Source organism: Neolamprologus brichardi, chromosome 11, assembly GCF_056152115.1.
Source record: "Neolamprologus brichardi isolate AB-2024 chromosome 11, ASM5615211v1, whole genome shotgun sequence".
In the NCBI taxonomy this organism is placed as follows: Eukaryota; Metazoa; Chordata; class Actinopteri; order Cichliformes; family Cichlidae; genus Neolamprologus; species Neolamprologus brichardi.
Genome location: NC_142114.1, coordinates 2,365,910 through 2,381,408, shown reverse-complemented (window position 1 = coordinate 2,381,408; position 15,499 = coordinate 2,365,910). Strand labels below are relative to the sequence as shown.

The 15,499-nt window shown below is 39.1% G+C and overlaps 1 protein-coding gene across 3 annotated transcripts in view; it reads left to right on the top strand.

Annotated features, from left to right (window-relative positions):
- vps13b (vacuolar protein sorting 13 homolog B) overlaps positions 1–15,499 on the top strand; it is a 297,453-nt gene that overhangs the window by 14,986 nt on the left and 266,968 nt on the right. For all 3 annotated transcript variants that reach the window (XM_087847951.1, XM_087847953.1, XM_087847952.1), the window contains exon 4: positions 6,975–7,092. In XM_087847951.1, the coding sequence (XP_087704077.1) occupies positions 6,975–7,092 (118 nt within the window). The remainder of the gene's footprint in view (positions 1–6,974; positions 7,093–15,499) is intronic.

Below are 15,499 nucleotides of genomic sequence, written 5' to 3'. Positions count from 1 at the left end.
TTGTAGCTAACACATTGCAGTTATTAGCATTAGGGGGTAGCTGTGCCAGCGTAAGCAGAATGCCTCACATGCTCAGCCTGGGCTTGTGGTTAGCTGATGGAGACATCTGAAGGACCAGAGCCTCTCAGATCTAAATCAGGAACAATTTCTCCCTCTTTCCGATTCTCCCTCGATGTGTCTTTCTCTTTTGATATTCCTGCCTCCACTTTACTGTTGTCACAGTCCTGTTTTTCTTCTTTTTTTGCCATGGCTTCTGGCTCTTTAATCTTTGATTCTCTCACTCTTTGCTTCGGTTGACTTTCTGTATTCTTCTATTTCCTTTCATGTTTTCTTCTTTTCCCTAACACTTGTTACTTGTGAACACTGAAGTTGAGGTCACTAGTAGGAGCACAAAGAATTCAGAGTGATTTTTTTTGAATGCGCAGTGGTTTGTTGTAATTATTTATCCAGGCTCCAAATTCCATCATGGCACCTATATTAGTTCAAGCCTGTTTGAATTCCTTGTTCCTGGATGTTAATCAAGTCTCAGAATTGGAGTTACTCAGACTCAGAGTCTTTTGTTTAAATAAAAAAAATGTGCTAAACATTGTTTGCGAGGATAAAAGAGGACTGACCTCAGCACCCCTATTACTTTTGCAGACCTGCTTACTACTGTGGAGAAATGACTGCAAAAAGCGATTTTGTAACAAAGAATCCAGTTTTCTGCATGAATACACAGAGCTTTGAGATTTATTAGATTAATGTAGAATTATGGACAGTTAAACTGGAACAACATCGGCTACTGTACCGTAAACACAAGATTGGTTTCTGCTGGTTTTACTTAAGACAAATAAAATGCACTGGACTTTGAACTATTACCTGAAAGTGCAACAGAACAAGAGTAGAGCCAAAATCACCTAAATGTCAAATGTTTGAGGAAGGCACTTAACTTTTGGCCTTTGACTTTTACATTTTACTTTTACCATTTACACTTTAAGTTTATCTTGTTGTATGTTTACTGGAACTTGGTTAAAGAGCTATACTGAAACTGCAGCCAGAGGTGATCTGTCTGGTGAGAACAGCAGAAGGACAATGCCTGAACAAATTAAATACTCAGAAGTCAGAAGACCTCTTGTAGCTCCCTATGGGTCTGCTCTGTAACTGGGATCCCCGTTTGTCTTTGTTATTGTAAGTATGTTGGAGGCAGATAATAAACATAGACAGTTTGACTTGGGTAGAGCAGAGGCACTCTTGGCAGAGACCTCCAACATGACATCACCGGTGTCGTTGTGATTCCTCCCCCTTCAGAGTGAAATACTTTTGTAATTATGCATTCTTCTTTTGGCACATGCTTGGGAATCTTTTCTATGTCCTTGCTCCCCCTCCTTAATGAATACTTTATATTTTGGAGCTTCTGAAGGAAAGAAGGTGTTTGCTTTGTAGCAGTTTTGCTGGGATGGAATGTGCCTAGTAACACTTCAGGTATTACAGACCTATCACAGCTCCCCTTACACTTTAATAATCCAGTAATTCCCACGAGTATGTTTTTCTCTGCAGTGGTAATAGTAACAGCAAACTTGGTAAGTTGTGCTTTTTCAGACTGCTGAAAAAGTTTAATTCTCAGATCTTATTCTGCCTCGTGCTTTATTGGTGCAGGAAATTTCATCTTATTGGTTACAGAACATTGTGTAGAGACTGTAATATTTAATTTGTGCAGTTAATCCACAGTAAATGGAGGTTTGTTTTTGTGTAGTGGATTCAGTTACTGAAACGGAGGAGGGGGAAATAGACCACATTTTTGTGATATGCTACTTTCATTGAGATAATTATTCAGAATGTCACACAATGTGATATTCATCTGGGTTACTTTCAGGCTCTAATCCCCCCAATCTTCTATGGATTCCAGCTGCATGGCTCTAGTCCTTAAGTATTGGTCTGTATAGTATTTTATATTGTGTGTGCATGTACATTTGTGTTTTTTATGCACATATTTCTCTTTAACTATGCCTATGATGTCTGTGTATAAAATACGTAGCATAATTATTATAATATTAATACCCAACAGTTATTTGTGATGGAGACTGTGTGAAATTCTGTCCTCACTACTCCAGCTTCTGTAGTTCTCTTCTGTTTGAGGAGAAAATGAACCCCCTGTCTTTAATCATGGTAAAATAGCTTTCTTCATTTGTTACCGTTTCATTAAAAAGCCATTAGCAGCTAATTTTTAGCCGAGCTGATGGATGCGTTCGAAGCCAAGAGACGTTAAAGAAAAGGTAATCTGAGTCAACTGTGATGTTCTCTGTTCTTTTCAGCAAAAATTCCGGTGGGGTTGTCATCAATGGTTCAAACAGCTTAAGTGTAAAAGAAGTGGCTGCATACCATTTGACATTACTGGAACCATCCCAAACTGTGACATTATGTTTAAAACAGTGAGCCCCTTTTCATGTTTTTATTTCTCTCTGTGCCAGCTGGAAACCATTCTTATGAGAACCAGGGTCAACACTGTTAAAACAAGCTTCAGACTAGCTAATTATAGATGGGATGAGAAGCTCTAGAAGAAGTGGAAGGATGGAGACAATGTCAGATATAGGTAAAGAAGATGAAACATGAACAAAAGTGAAATGAATACTGTGATGGCAAAGAAGGCTTTTGATGAGGCAAGATGGTGAGAGAGGGGGGAGATGAGACCTAGGAGCACTAAAAAAACAGAAGCACATTTTTAGGACAAAAGAGTATGTGTTTCTTTTTAGTAGTGTTTTTTCCCCACTATTGTTCTGGAAAAACAGCCTGGAATGTCCCACATTATCATTATATCCTTTGAGTATCATATGATTCACTGGTTACTTGGAGGTGTGAATGCTAGGCCTTAACATGTCGGGCAGAGGTTCTGTGTGTGTCTGTGTTTATATGAGTACGTGAGTGATTTACAGGAGAAGGGGTTCTGTGTGAGATAAGGAGCCTATTGGGTTTCCTTCATTTATTTTCTCACTCTGTAGGCGTTCGCCCTCCCCTGCCGTGCCTCCAGTATCCAGGCCTGCTGCTTTGATGTCAGCATGAGTTCACCAGCAACCTGCAGAGGAAAAACAACAAAAACAGAGTGTGTTTATCTAGCAATGGTCTGCATGCTCCCATTAATGTGCTGAAACTGTGTGAAATTGACCAGTTTTAAAAATGTTTTGGTTTCAAAGATCAGGCGGTTGCAGAGAAGCGAGGTAGTCGGCTGCTGGTCCTTGCCAATTTTTTTTCTTCCTTGTGTTAAACTGAAATTGGAAAATACTTAGCAATTTCTGAAAAGAAAAAAATATAGTGCTTGTTTTTGTTTGTCTAATATTTATTAAGAAATGTGAATGGGCAACAAAAACTCTGGTAATTTGCCTACTTTTCAGTCAGTCCAGGTCAGAGGAAGCCTCAAATCACAAGAAACTGTAGCAAGGGTGTTATTCTGCTCCCGCAAATACTTTATAAGTATAATGAGTATATTAATTTGAGCAGACTAAAAAAATGAACGACTGCATTAAGCTTAGAACATGAACAAATACTTTAAAATATCTATTTATAATAAAACATACCTGCGTAATATGAAATGTCTTAAGACATATTTGTATTTTTTGAAGCTTTACTAGCTTACATATATGTCATTGTCACTAGCAGATATGATGTTACTGGTTTCTAGTGTCTGTGAGTTATAGCCAGATTATTTGTACAAGGAACTTGTGAGTTTCTTATCTACAGAGGTGCTGTTCCTAATAGCTGGAGGTGGTGGTGGTATTCAGCTAATGCGCTGAGCAGCTCATATGGGTTGACCCTCCAGACAGACTCAGCACACCGCCTCCTGCTCCCTGACTGAGTCAGACGATTACAGAAGGACAGGGGTCACGTCTGGCCTTCCTGTGCCCTAACCCTCTATGGGTGCCCACTTACCCTCTGAGTAGGGGGTCCCCCTCACCTGTCAGTCACACCACCAGCTTCATGTTTCTGTCCCTTTGTTCTGGTCTCATTATCATCAAGTCTCTTTCACTCTAGACGTCCCTCAGCTTTTCTTGGTTTTGCTGTCTCTCTTTTTTTTCCACTGTTTTTTCTCTCGCTTATCAATTGGTTTCATGTCTCTCTTTTCCTTTTTAACTACCATCATATTTGGTTAACAGCTGAGGTGACATGCCTGCAGGGGAAGCAGCCCTACTTTTTCCGGTCCTCGTGTGTATCTTTCCTTCTCCTTTTCTCCATCCTTCTTAGGCTCCCTCCCTGTGCTGTGCCCTGCTGTGGAATTGGAGAGATCGATTTACTTGGCAGCAGCTGAGGGCAGGCTTCATTTGTCCCAGGGCTTCCTTCTGAAAAGGCATTTTTCACCTCTGGAGAATTGCTCACTGCCCATGGTGACATTGAGCGCTTAATTGCGCTACTTCCAAATTTGGCAGTCTTGTTCTTCATAGTGGCAGTTCAAGTTGTTGAACTCGATGTACTCTTGGCTTGCTGGGCTATGCATTCCTTTAGGTATAGATATGAGACTAAAGGGGGAAGGAGACCGTTTCTTACTCTAATGTGCTCAAGCAGGGTATTGTGATGTAAACTAAGGATTGGAGTGTGTATCTTAAACCTTCCTAATCAAATAACAATCCCTTTTCTATTGTAGCATGTTTAAATATTATAGGTGCAACTTTTCAAAGTGATGACAAATCTACAAAAGAAATGAGTAATGACCAGCAAATTTACACCTTATTATTCACAGATCTTTATTCGTTGTAACCTTGATGAAGTATTTATTATTTCTCCCTCTCTGTTTACCAATTCCCACCACTCTCTGATGAGGAAAAAACGGATTGCACAGTGGAGCTCTATTGGATAGGGCCTTAGTGAAGTAACATGTAAATATTTCTGCCAGAGCCTCTCTCATCTCTTTTGAGTATTGAGTGTTTACTGCACTGGGGGATACTTCTGTCAGTGTGTCTGCAACTCAGATAATGCAAAGTATGTTTAAAACCAAATCATCATTACTCAACTACAACGAAAGGGTTCACTGTCATTAAATAGTGTTAGAACCAGGGATTGTCTGTTACATATGTAAGCTGCATGAATGTATTAAAATTTGCAACACGCGACCTGCCTGCAAAGGCTGTCTGTCAGTTTAAACTGGATCGGTTCAGTATTTATAAATAAAGTGTGTGTGTGGAGTAGCCAAATATATTTGGTTTTGACACCTTCAGTGCTTACATGTGTCAGGATAAGGGGTGACTCCTGAGACGCTTTAATGCTAAACACATGTGATCTCCCTTTTCTTGTCCAAATTATCTGACTAACCTACCACCCAGGCTGATTGTGCAAAGGTTACAGTGCTGCAGTAACCTCTAATCAACGCCACACTGAGTTTTAACTCCGTAATCTCTCCACCTTTTCACTAACTTCTCAGTTTTGCTTCTAATATATTGTTTCTTTGACACTGTATCTAATTTTTTTCCCATTTCTTCATCCCATCCACTGCTGCAGGCTTATGTCTACCATGAGTTTGAATATGAGGTATTTGCTATTATACATAGTAGCTGTTAGGAGTTCAACATTAGCTGCTGTAGTCATAGCATTTTTGTGCTCTGATAAGTTTTTCTCCCCTATTCTCCAAATTGCTCATTTATGGTTAAATTCGTCTTTACAACAGGGCTCGATATATTCCAAGATGCACACACGTTTATCATGTGGATACAGTGACAGAGCTGACAGATTTCCACCCATAGAATCTTAGTATTACTTGTCCAATCCAAAACGGTGACTTAGCAAATCCCTCAATCCCTTAAAAAGGCACATTTATTAAATTTACAAACTCAACCTTATTGTTGCCCCTTCAGTAGCTTTAATAAAATGTGCTGTTTTTAAGCAAAATAAATAAATAAAATAAGCCAAGCAATATTAGTATTGCTAGTGGTGCATTAATGGCTCTACCTTGCTAAGGACCAAAACAAATCCTGTTTTCCTTGCTTTTTGACTTTGCTGTTGGAACACAAACAACAGTGACGTCACTCCCAGCTCTGACATCTGACTTCTGAGGCAGATGGAATGCAGCATAAGGCCTTGGCTGTCAGTAGTCTAAAACCACTATTTCTGACCCCTCCACTGTTTGTCCTCATGTCTCTGCGGTTTTATTTGTACAGAACACCCACAAGCCCGAGGCTCTCTACAAGCTACAACAATAAATAAGCTCCTTAGCTTGGATCTTGGGTCATTCTGTTTTTCACCAAGCTCATCTCTAAATGGGGGATGATCATTTCATTTTCCTATATACACATTAATACATACATACACACATTTTGCACTTATGTTCCTGGGCTTGACAGGCCACCGGTGTCTCCAGTGTGGATGACATGTGCTGTCATGGACTAGAGACCTTCATCTTTCTCATCCAAGGACCAGAGTTTATTTGTAGAGGCCACAGGGATGGTTGTTAAATGGTGGGAGGAAGGTTATTCAGAAGGCTATTCAGAAGGTTTAGTGTAAGAAATAGTGGTGCATGGTAAACTTTCTTCTTATCACTGCTACCGCCAGGAGAGCAGATTCTCAGTTTATATTCATTTCATTACTCTCAGTAACCAGATACACTGTAATATAAATTGTCCTTGGAAGTTAGCACAGTCAAAGGCCGCAAAGATCCTCTTTTCCACTGTCTGATAACAAAATTTATGTTGCTTGGACCTAAGTGGACCCTGGTGTAGTCGTGGACAAAGACATTATAATTGTAATTCAAGCCATTACATATAAACAAATATATTCAATATTGTTACTCTAATTTTCAATCTAAGAAACATATTTTATGCATGAAAATTCACATATTCCATATCTGATTTAAACAAGAACTAGTTTGCACAATCTAGGATCACAACTACTATATGTTATATTATTACTTTACTTTAATGTGGTTATAACTGATAACTTATAACTGCAGAGCTCTTGTAGAGGCCCTTTTGTCCAGCTTCTGTCATCACAGGCATTGTTGTTTGTTTTTGTTTTATCAGGATGACCACGAAAGTGGCTCTAGTTCCACCAGTCGCAGTGTCTCAGACAGCTCCAAGGCTGTGGCCAAGCCCCGTCGCCTACAGCAAGCTGCCCCGAGTGACCCAGACCTGCCTCCAGGTAAGTGATGTAAACTGGCTCAGTGAGGCTGTTCTGATTCCCTCACCTACCTACTTGACATCAACATGTTCCTTAAAAGTGGACTGTCTTAACTACATCAGTTCATATGATCTGATATAGGACTGTCAAAGTGACCACCTCTGGTTAGCTATGACTTCCCTGCTCAACATGCAAACAAAGACACAACTTCAGTATACAAAGACCAAACCTCCATTCAACTGCAGTTGCAGTTTCAGACTACTGGATTAACCTGTTACCTAAATTTATTCTAAAGTCCAAAAGACTTTAGAATAGATTAGGACCAACTACAAAGTGTGCTTAAAATAATTTTTTGGTGACACACTATGTATGTGCAATATTATAGTTATTATTGTTTTAGATTTTCTAATTAGTTTTTATTTTTATTTTTATTTCGTTTTTGTTTTTGATTCTGTTTAGTTTCAGTTCATTTCCAGAGTGGGATTCTCCTGCGAGTTTATTATTATTATTATTATTATTATTATTATTATTTTCAGTCTTACATTTATTAATTATTATCTTAATAAATATTGTTATTGGAGGGCACATGCTGAGGCAAGATCTAGGAAAATTAATTCAGGTAGTGCAATAAAAGCAGATAACTTTTTGAATGTGTTATAGACTTCCAAAGCTTCAAAAACGTGTCCACTACTGCCCCATCAAGGAAGATGCTGTTGTTTTTTTGTTGTTGTTTTTTACCAAAATAACCAACACTAAAACTAAGGATATATCTATATATTTAGTTTTTTTTTTAATTAGTTTTTCAAGTTCACAAAATTGCTTCAGTTAGTTTTATTTTATCCAAGGAAAAGTAGTTAACTAATATTTTTTTTTCATATTTTATAACTTTACATACTTTAGTATGTATGTATGTATGCATGTATGTATGTATCATCTCCCATTTACCCTATAAGATTTTTTATTTTGGGATGAGCCACGTAGCACTGTTTTTCACAAGTGTAAATCACCCAGAGTGAGCATGGGGAATGTGCCTGTTATAAATCATATGGTGATGGCTCTTATCAACAAAGCTCCTTGACCACATGCCTCCCACAGGGCCACGGATTCCATGCCTACCTTACTGCAGCACTTTAGTGCACCTCACAAAGAGCGGTTTTGTTTGAGAGTGGCTGAATAATAGAATTAAAAAAAATAATTTATACAGACCTTTCACACCAGAACTTGTGAACACCAGGGCCCTAGTGTGACTGAATGCATTTTTTACCCTTATCTTTTATGTTGACAGATTTATTTTTAAAATGTATGGATGCACTTATTTGATCAAATACTTCTGAACATATAAATTTATTTAAGAAAATTTTCAAGTAGGTGTGCGACAACCTTTCAACCTTTAAGATCTATGAAAAATAATCTGTTTAGAGAGCACGAATGAAGGTAAAAACATAATCCAAGAGGCAGGGGTCATGAGCTGAGTTAGGTCAGCTTGAAAAAAGCTTCACTTCCAAACCCTGGTGTGGTTGAATGTATGAACTTACACTCCTGGCTTGTTGTATCTTGGGAGGATCCATTTCCAGGCTTTACATTATGAGATAATATCTCTCCCCAGCTGTTAAAGCACGGTTCCTCACACCCAGGCATCTCCCTTTAGGGCTGCTTCCAACAGATCTCCCAGTAGTGTGTGTGTGTGTGTGTGTGTGTGCACGCCATGTTTTTAGTGTGTTCTTCTGTGTGCACACCCTTAACTTTTCTACTAGCAGACCTTATTTCAGCCCATTACAGACTGCAGAGACAACTTTGGGGTCAGAGGTTGCTGCACCTCGGTAATGGCAAGGAAGCAAATGAATGCCGTAATCCCAACCTACCTAATTAAAAGCTTGAGGTTAAAAGGTAGATGAGGTAAAACTAACCTGCTATGACTCAGACAGAGGATGTTTTCCCAAGAATAAGATACAAACCAAACCTGACAGGAGGCTTTAATGTAGTTGAAGTATGGTGGGTTTTTTTTCTTCAGAGATGGGATGCTTAACATTAGTGCCTCCACAATCTGTTAAAGTGCTGAAATGTTGTCTTTCAGAAAAAGATCATGTCACTACTATATTAGTGTTACTATATGTTTCTATATGTTTCCTTTGAGTTACAGAAATGCCTTCAAAAGCCATGGTATACATGTGCTTTTTTAATGTCATTTTTTGTTTCTTTAAGTTATTGTATGGGTAGTTGGCATTAATGATGCTAAAACATAGCTGGGAAGTGCAGCTTTGATGCAAAGACCATTCAGACTTTCAAAACTTGTGGCAGAGATGACTCTGTCTCCATGTTAAAACCTAACATAAGTCATAAATAATACATTATCTTTGTAGAATGTAAACTGTTGTATGTACCGTATTGTATGAACATATAATAGATCTACAAGTAAACTGGATGCACAGTTGATACATCCCCATATGGATATGTTCTTCAGTGCTAGTACTGGCCAATATACTACCTCACGTGTCAAACTCAAGGCCCGTGGGCCAAATGTGGCCCGCCACATCATTTTATCTGTTTTTTTTTTTTTTATAACTACAAAACAAAAACATCCACAACAACAAAAAAAGGATAGCAGTTTTTTCTCTAACATGTAGAAAAACAGTTACATATGTAACTTCTTTACACTGACAGAAAGGGGAGTTTCACTGGTCCGGCCCACTTAAGATCAAAGTGGGCTGTATGTGGCCCGCAATATAAAATTAGTTTGACAACTCTGTACTGCATTAGGGCTGTTTGAAAAGCTACACTGTGCTTTCTAATTGTAACTGGTATATTGAAAAAGCCACACAACAGTGCATCTTAATCTTGCATTTGATGGTCTTTTAGTGTAAATGCATAAAATATGTAATGTAAATACATTCTGTTCAGAATTGTGCACCATTTTTCACTGCATTTTAATTTTCTGTTATTTTTTTATTTTAATTACTCAATTTATTTTTTTAAATTTGGATTGTGCAGCAATTTGTGACTATATGTCTGTGTAAAGCACTTTATAAATAAACTGTACTTACCTTTACCTATTATGATACATTATTACATACTTTCAGTTGCCATCATGCCGTAAGCCAGTTTACAGCTTCCACACTGATACTTGTATTCTAATCTTACTACAGCTATTATGTCATACATCACTACTTTTTAGAATTTTAAAAGACTGGTGATTAACATCCTTTTTGTACTTTCTTGCTAAATATTTTAAGCTATGTGCTTTGTCAGTGTAAAGTTAGTTGTGCAAATAATTTTGTGTCAGAGGCAGTGATAGACAGGTATAATTTTGAGTAAATGGACGATACAAAAATGTGGCAATGGTTGTGTACTTGTTAGCCTTAAGGAAGATCTGTGTTAGATGTAAGACCCTCACAGCGCAAAGACCTGTTTAGATCTTTGTCAGTGTCTGCGTTTAAAAACCACTTTGTTGCGTCTTATCCCCTTAACTCCCATCTCCTTCAAAACAACTAAAACTAAACATGGTGATACCAAAAGGCAGGCCCTTCACAATTATCCAGTTATTCAGCTCTGAGCTCTCACATGCTGAATGGATTTATCGTCCTCGTTCACTCTGTGGTGGAAAATAGTGATGTTAATTCATATGCCATGGGATTGGTAGCCACACAAAGACCAAAGACCAAGTGCTTCCACCTTGGGCGATTCTGTGAGTGATTATGTTTACTGCTGCTTGTGGGGGGACGAGTGGCCACCGTTTGTGAGAACCACATTTGCCTGTTCCAGGAGATTCCTGCTTTGGTTCTATTCACGCCGTTGAAAATGTGGTTTGTTTTATACGACTTCAAAGCGATTTAATAGTGGCAGTTCTCCCTTTGAATCTGTGCTAGCCATACTGAAACCTATGAATTTGGTGTATCAGAAGCTGCCCTCCAAATTTTCTATTTCAAAGCCTGTAGTCCGCTTATAAGTCACAGCATGTCTGTTTTTGTGAGTGCAGTAGGATCTTCAGGATTTGAGTTTTTTTTTTTTTTTTTTTTTTTTTTTTAACATTTTTTTTTATTGTGTGTCTAGTTGAAGGAAGCTAGTACACAACAAATATTCTTGATGTGCTTTCATGAGTACATAATTGAATTGTGTGCAGAGGGGATTATTGAGAAGGAATACTTATATCTATATATCTTCTGTTCCCTTAAGGAGAGGAACGAGGCCCAACACATAAGTATGGGAAATCACGCCCTTGCGTTTTTCTTTACTTTAATGACTATTTACATTGTAGATTTTTACTGAAGGAATCAAAACTATGAATGAACACATACAGAATTATGTGTAGTTATTGGTAGTATGTAGCTTCATGAGGTAGTCACCTGAAATGGTTTTCCAACAGTCTTGAAGGAGTTCCCAGAGATGCTGAGCACTTGTTGGCCCTTTTGCCTTCACTCTGTGGTCCATGTCATCACAAACTATCTATTGATTATACTATTGATCAGGTGGCTGTGGAGGCGCAGAACTCCATCACTCCATCACTCCATCACTGGAGAAGCTTTGGCAGCTTCGGCAAAGGCGTCTCTGATGCGCCTTTGCAAAGGCGCATCAGAAACAACCTGAACAGCAGCACCAGGTATTCGTAGACTATGCCCTCGAATGCATACCTGTGGTTTGGGTGTATAGCCACATGATTGTTGCAAACCAATCATCTGGGCCAGCTGCATTCAAAAGCTGTCAGAATGTTAGCGTCTTGAACTTGTTCATTCATAAATATTTGTTCAAGACTCGGAGGTCAAGAATGGGATGAATAGTGTACTTATTTCCTCTCTGAGTATCACTGCTGGCTCCTTGTAAACAGTGGGTTTATAATTCTGAGGCGGTTGATCCAGAACTGCAACTGGTAACTGTATGGTGAACAACCTGATCCTTAAGTATGTGGAAGATGATATCGTGCCGTTAGTCAACATCACCTCAGGAGAGTGTACAATGTACACTCTCCACTGTGTACACTGTACACAGTGGATGATAGCAACGGTTCGCACCACCCACGGATAGGGCGCTTAAGTGTGTCACTGAGGGAGGTGAGCAGCTTCCTGGGCAGGGGTCCTGCTGGGGGCCCAAAGTAGACTTGTAGTCAAGACCGCCTAATCCGAGACCAAGACAAGACCAAGACCAGAGGGTATCGAGACCAAGACCAAGACCAAGACCAGAGGGTATCGAGACCAAGACAAGACCAAGACCAAGTTGAGACGAGACCGAGACCAAGACCAAGACCGAGACAAAAAAAGTCTTTAAACTGCAGCTTCGTTTATGGGTCTCGGGCATATTTATGTGTTTTTGCTTTCGCACAGCCCTCCTCACCGCTGTCTACTGTCTCACTCACTCACTGAGAGGACAGACGCATGCTCCACTTGACTGTTGCGTCTCTCACCCTCTGTTTTTCACTTAATTATATTATCCTATATCCTCGCATGTGATTGGCCACAATATGGAGGGATTGGAGCGTAGCTGAGCCACTGTGTGAGAGCTGAGCAGCCAAAGGAAATTAAGTGAGGGTAGAAATGACTGAAAGATTATTAGGCTCTGTTTTGAGCTTTGTTCAAAAAAGAATGACTTCATATATATATATATATGTATATATATGTGTATATATGTATATATGTGTGTATATATGTATATATATGTATATATATATATATATATATATATATATGTATATATATATATATATATATATATATGTATATATATATATATACACACACACACACACACACACACACACACACACACGCAGGACACCTTAAACAAGTTTTTTAATTAAGCAGCAAGGCAGAACAAAGTCGGGCCTGTATCAAGACACAGGGACTAAACCCCAAATCAACCAGACCCAGAACTGATCCAGAATTAAAACAGGACTACAACAGTAACCAAGACAGAACCAGAATTAGAACTAGATGATAGCAGCACTAAAAATCATCTTAGACCTGCACTACACTTATTTTTTAATTCTACCAAAGTACACTATTTAGATTCTGAAAAGTTTATATAATTATTTAGCCTCTCTGAGCAAACAAGCCTGCATAACTTAATAAATATAGAATTTTAAAAGTAACAAACGCTATCTAAAAAGATACAATAGGTACGAGATACATGTTCTGATAAGTTTTTGGCAAACAACCATTTGACTAACATGTGTGTCTCACCTGCTCTTGTTCCATCTCTGTTCTGTCGTCATTTTCGTCGTCTCTCTCCCTCTCTGTTCCTCTCTCTCCCTCTTTGTGCTGACAATCAAGCCAAAAACAAATATACAGTGGAAACCAGATATTTACATACTCTTCAGACAAAAACACAAACACTTTTTAATTGTAACATCAAATCAGACTAAATGTTTCTTTTTTTAGATTGATAAATATAAAAAACATATTTGTTAACTTTAAGAGTAAAGAGAGAAACTGTCTGTATTTCTTAATTGTAAATGGCACCAAATTGTATTCAAAATTGAGCCACACTTATGGAGCTCCACAATTCTTTTCCAGAATTCTTTTCCAGGTGTTTTGGTTGACATCTCTTGATTTTTCAAAGAAACTTTCCCATTTCAAAGAAGCAGGCTCTGTGTTTTGCCTTATATGCATCCACAGCTGTGCCACCAATTTACCCACATGGACTCTACTAACCAATCAGAAGCTTCTTAAGCTCAGAATGGAATCATCTGGAGTTTTCTTAATTAATCTTAATTAACAATAAACTTAGTGTATATGTACTCCTACATTTGATGAAAGTGATTAAAATAGACAGCTCCCTCTTTTTATTCTGACATTTACTAATTCAAAAGACATTACAACATTTATTTATCTAAAACAAAAGTTTACTCTAAATTGATGTTTAACAGTAAAAAAAAGGTTTTATGTTTTCTCCCTAAAGTGTATGTAAATATCTGGTTTCAACTGTGAATATACTGCTGTGTATTGAAATTCCTCTTGTTTTGCATAGATATACTGAACAACATACAAAGCATAATATATAAAATAACATCTACCTGAGTTTTTTCTTTGAAAGAAGCTCCTTATGTCCATTGTTGTGTTCATCAGTACACAACTGAAACCGATTTAGAGAGTTTGTTTAGCCGTGGAGGGTAACAACTGAAAATATGAGATGTAAGCTAAGACTCTCTAAAAAAATCAGCATTGTCGTTCGGCTTTTTATTTATCCATTTGTTGATTCACTCGAAGAGTAAGTAACGCAACCAAGTGATCAGTTTGATATTAATCTTTTGTGATACACCGTCATATTTACATTATTAGTTCAGTACGAATGATTTCCGTTGGTACCTGGTCAAACTTAAGCTCTCCTCTGCAGCAAACTCGCAGGCAGCAGCTTCTCCCCCCTCGCTCACATGGGTGCTGTGCTCAGTCGCCTAGTGCCAAAGCTCGGATCATACCAAAATCAGGGGGAATTTACGACGGTGCGCTCTGTGCTTCGTGTGTTGTTTTTGTTTTATACAGTTGTCAGTCAGGCATCTAACAAACAAATTACACTCCAAAAAACCCCATGCTTCTGAAAAAATGACCCGGGCTTAAGCCCAGTAAGACACCCCCCGCTCCGCTGATGGTTGACTCCAAATCTCCCGAACACTATGTCGATTTGAGAGCGCAAGACCGAGACAGCGAGACCAAGACCGAGACCAAGACAAAAGTCCGTCGAGACCAAGACCGAGACCAAGACAAAAGTCCGTCGAGACCAAGACGAGACCAAGACCACGTAAAAGTGGTCTCGAGACCAAGACCGGTCTCGAGACATCCAACTCTAGCCCAAAGGTGGACCTTTGCTCCAAGCCAATTGACTTAGAACTTGAACAGGAGGCTGCGCTCTCGCTGGAGGCTCACCCACTGCAACAGTGTGTTCTGCTTTCTTGTTGGTGGCTTGGCTTCCCAGGGTCCCATTGTGGTTGGCTGGCAAGCGTGGCAGCAGCACCACAATGGGCTCTCCTGCTCATCCTCCAACAAACCATGAATGTCCAGGCCGATGTCCAGCACATCATTGTCTTCCTGCGGAGTGCTGGGCTGAAGCCGGTCAGTGCTCCTGCATAGTTCTGGCTTGTCTTCGGTTAACCCATCAATATACTCTATGGGGTCAGCCCAGATAATTGCGGGGACATCAACAGGATACTCCTCGTCTTTGGGCTTTGGAGAGGGGAGGGCATGCCATGCGAGGACAGTTGTGAACAGAAGATTTCTGCTTTTCTTGTTTCAGTTTTGTGTCCATTCCAAAACACAAAGTAAAACACTACACAGGAAGACTCAAATTTAGCAGCATGGGCAGTCTACACAACAACTGCACGGTGGAGGCTAACTCCAACAGGGGCAGTTAAGCTAACTTCAAGCTAGCAGACAATCGAGCTAACTAGCAGCAGCAGGTTAGTCCAGTTTAGCAAAGGTGTTCTTAGTTTTTATGCTCTTTACCTTTC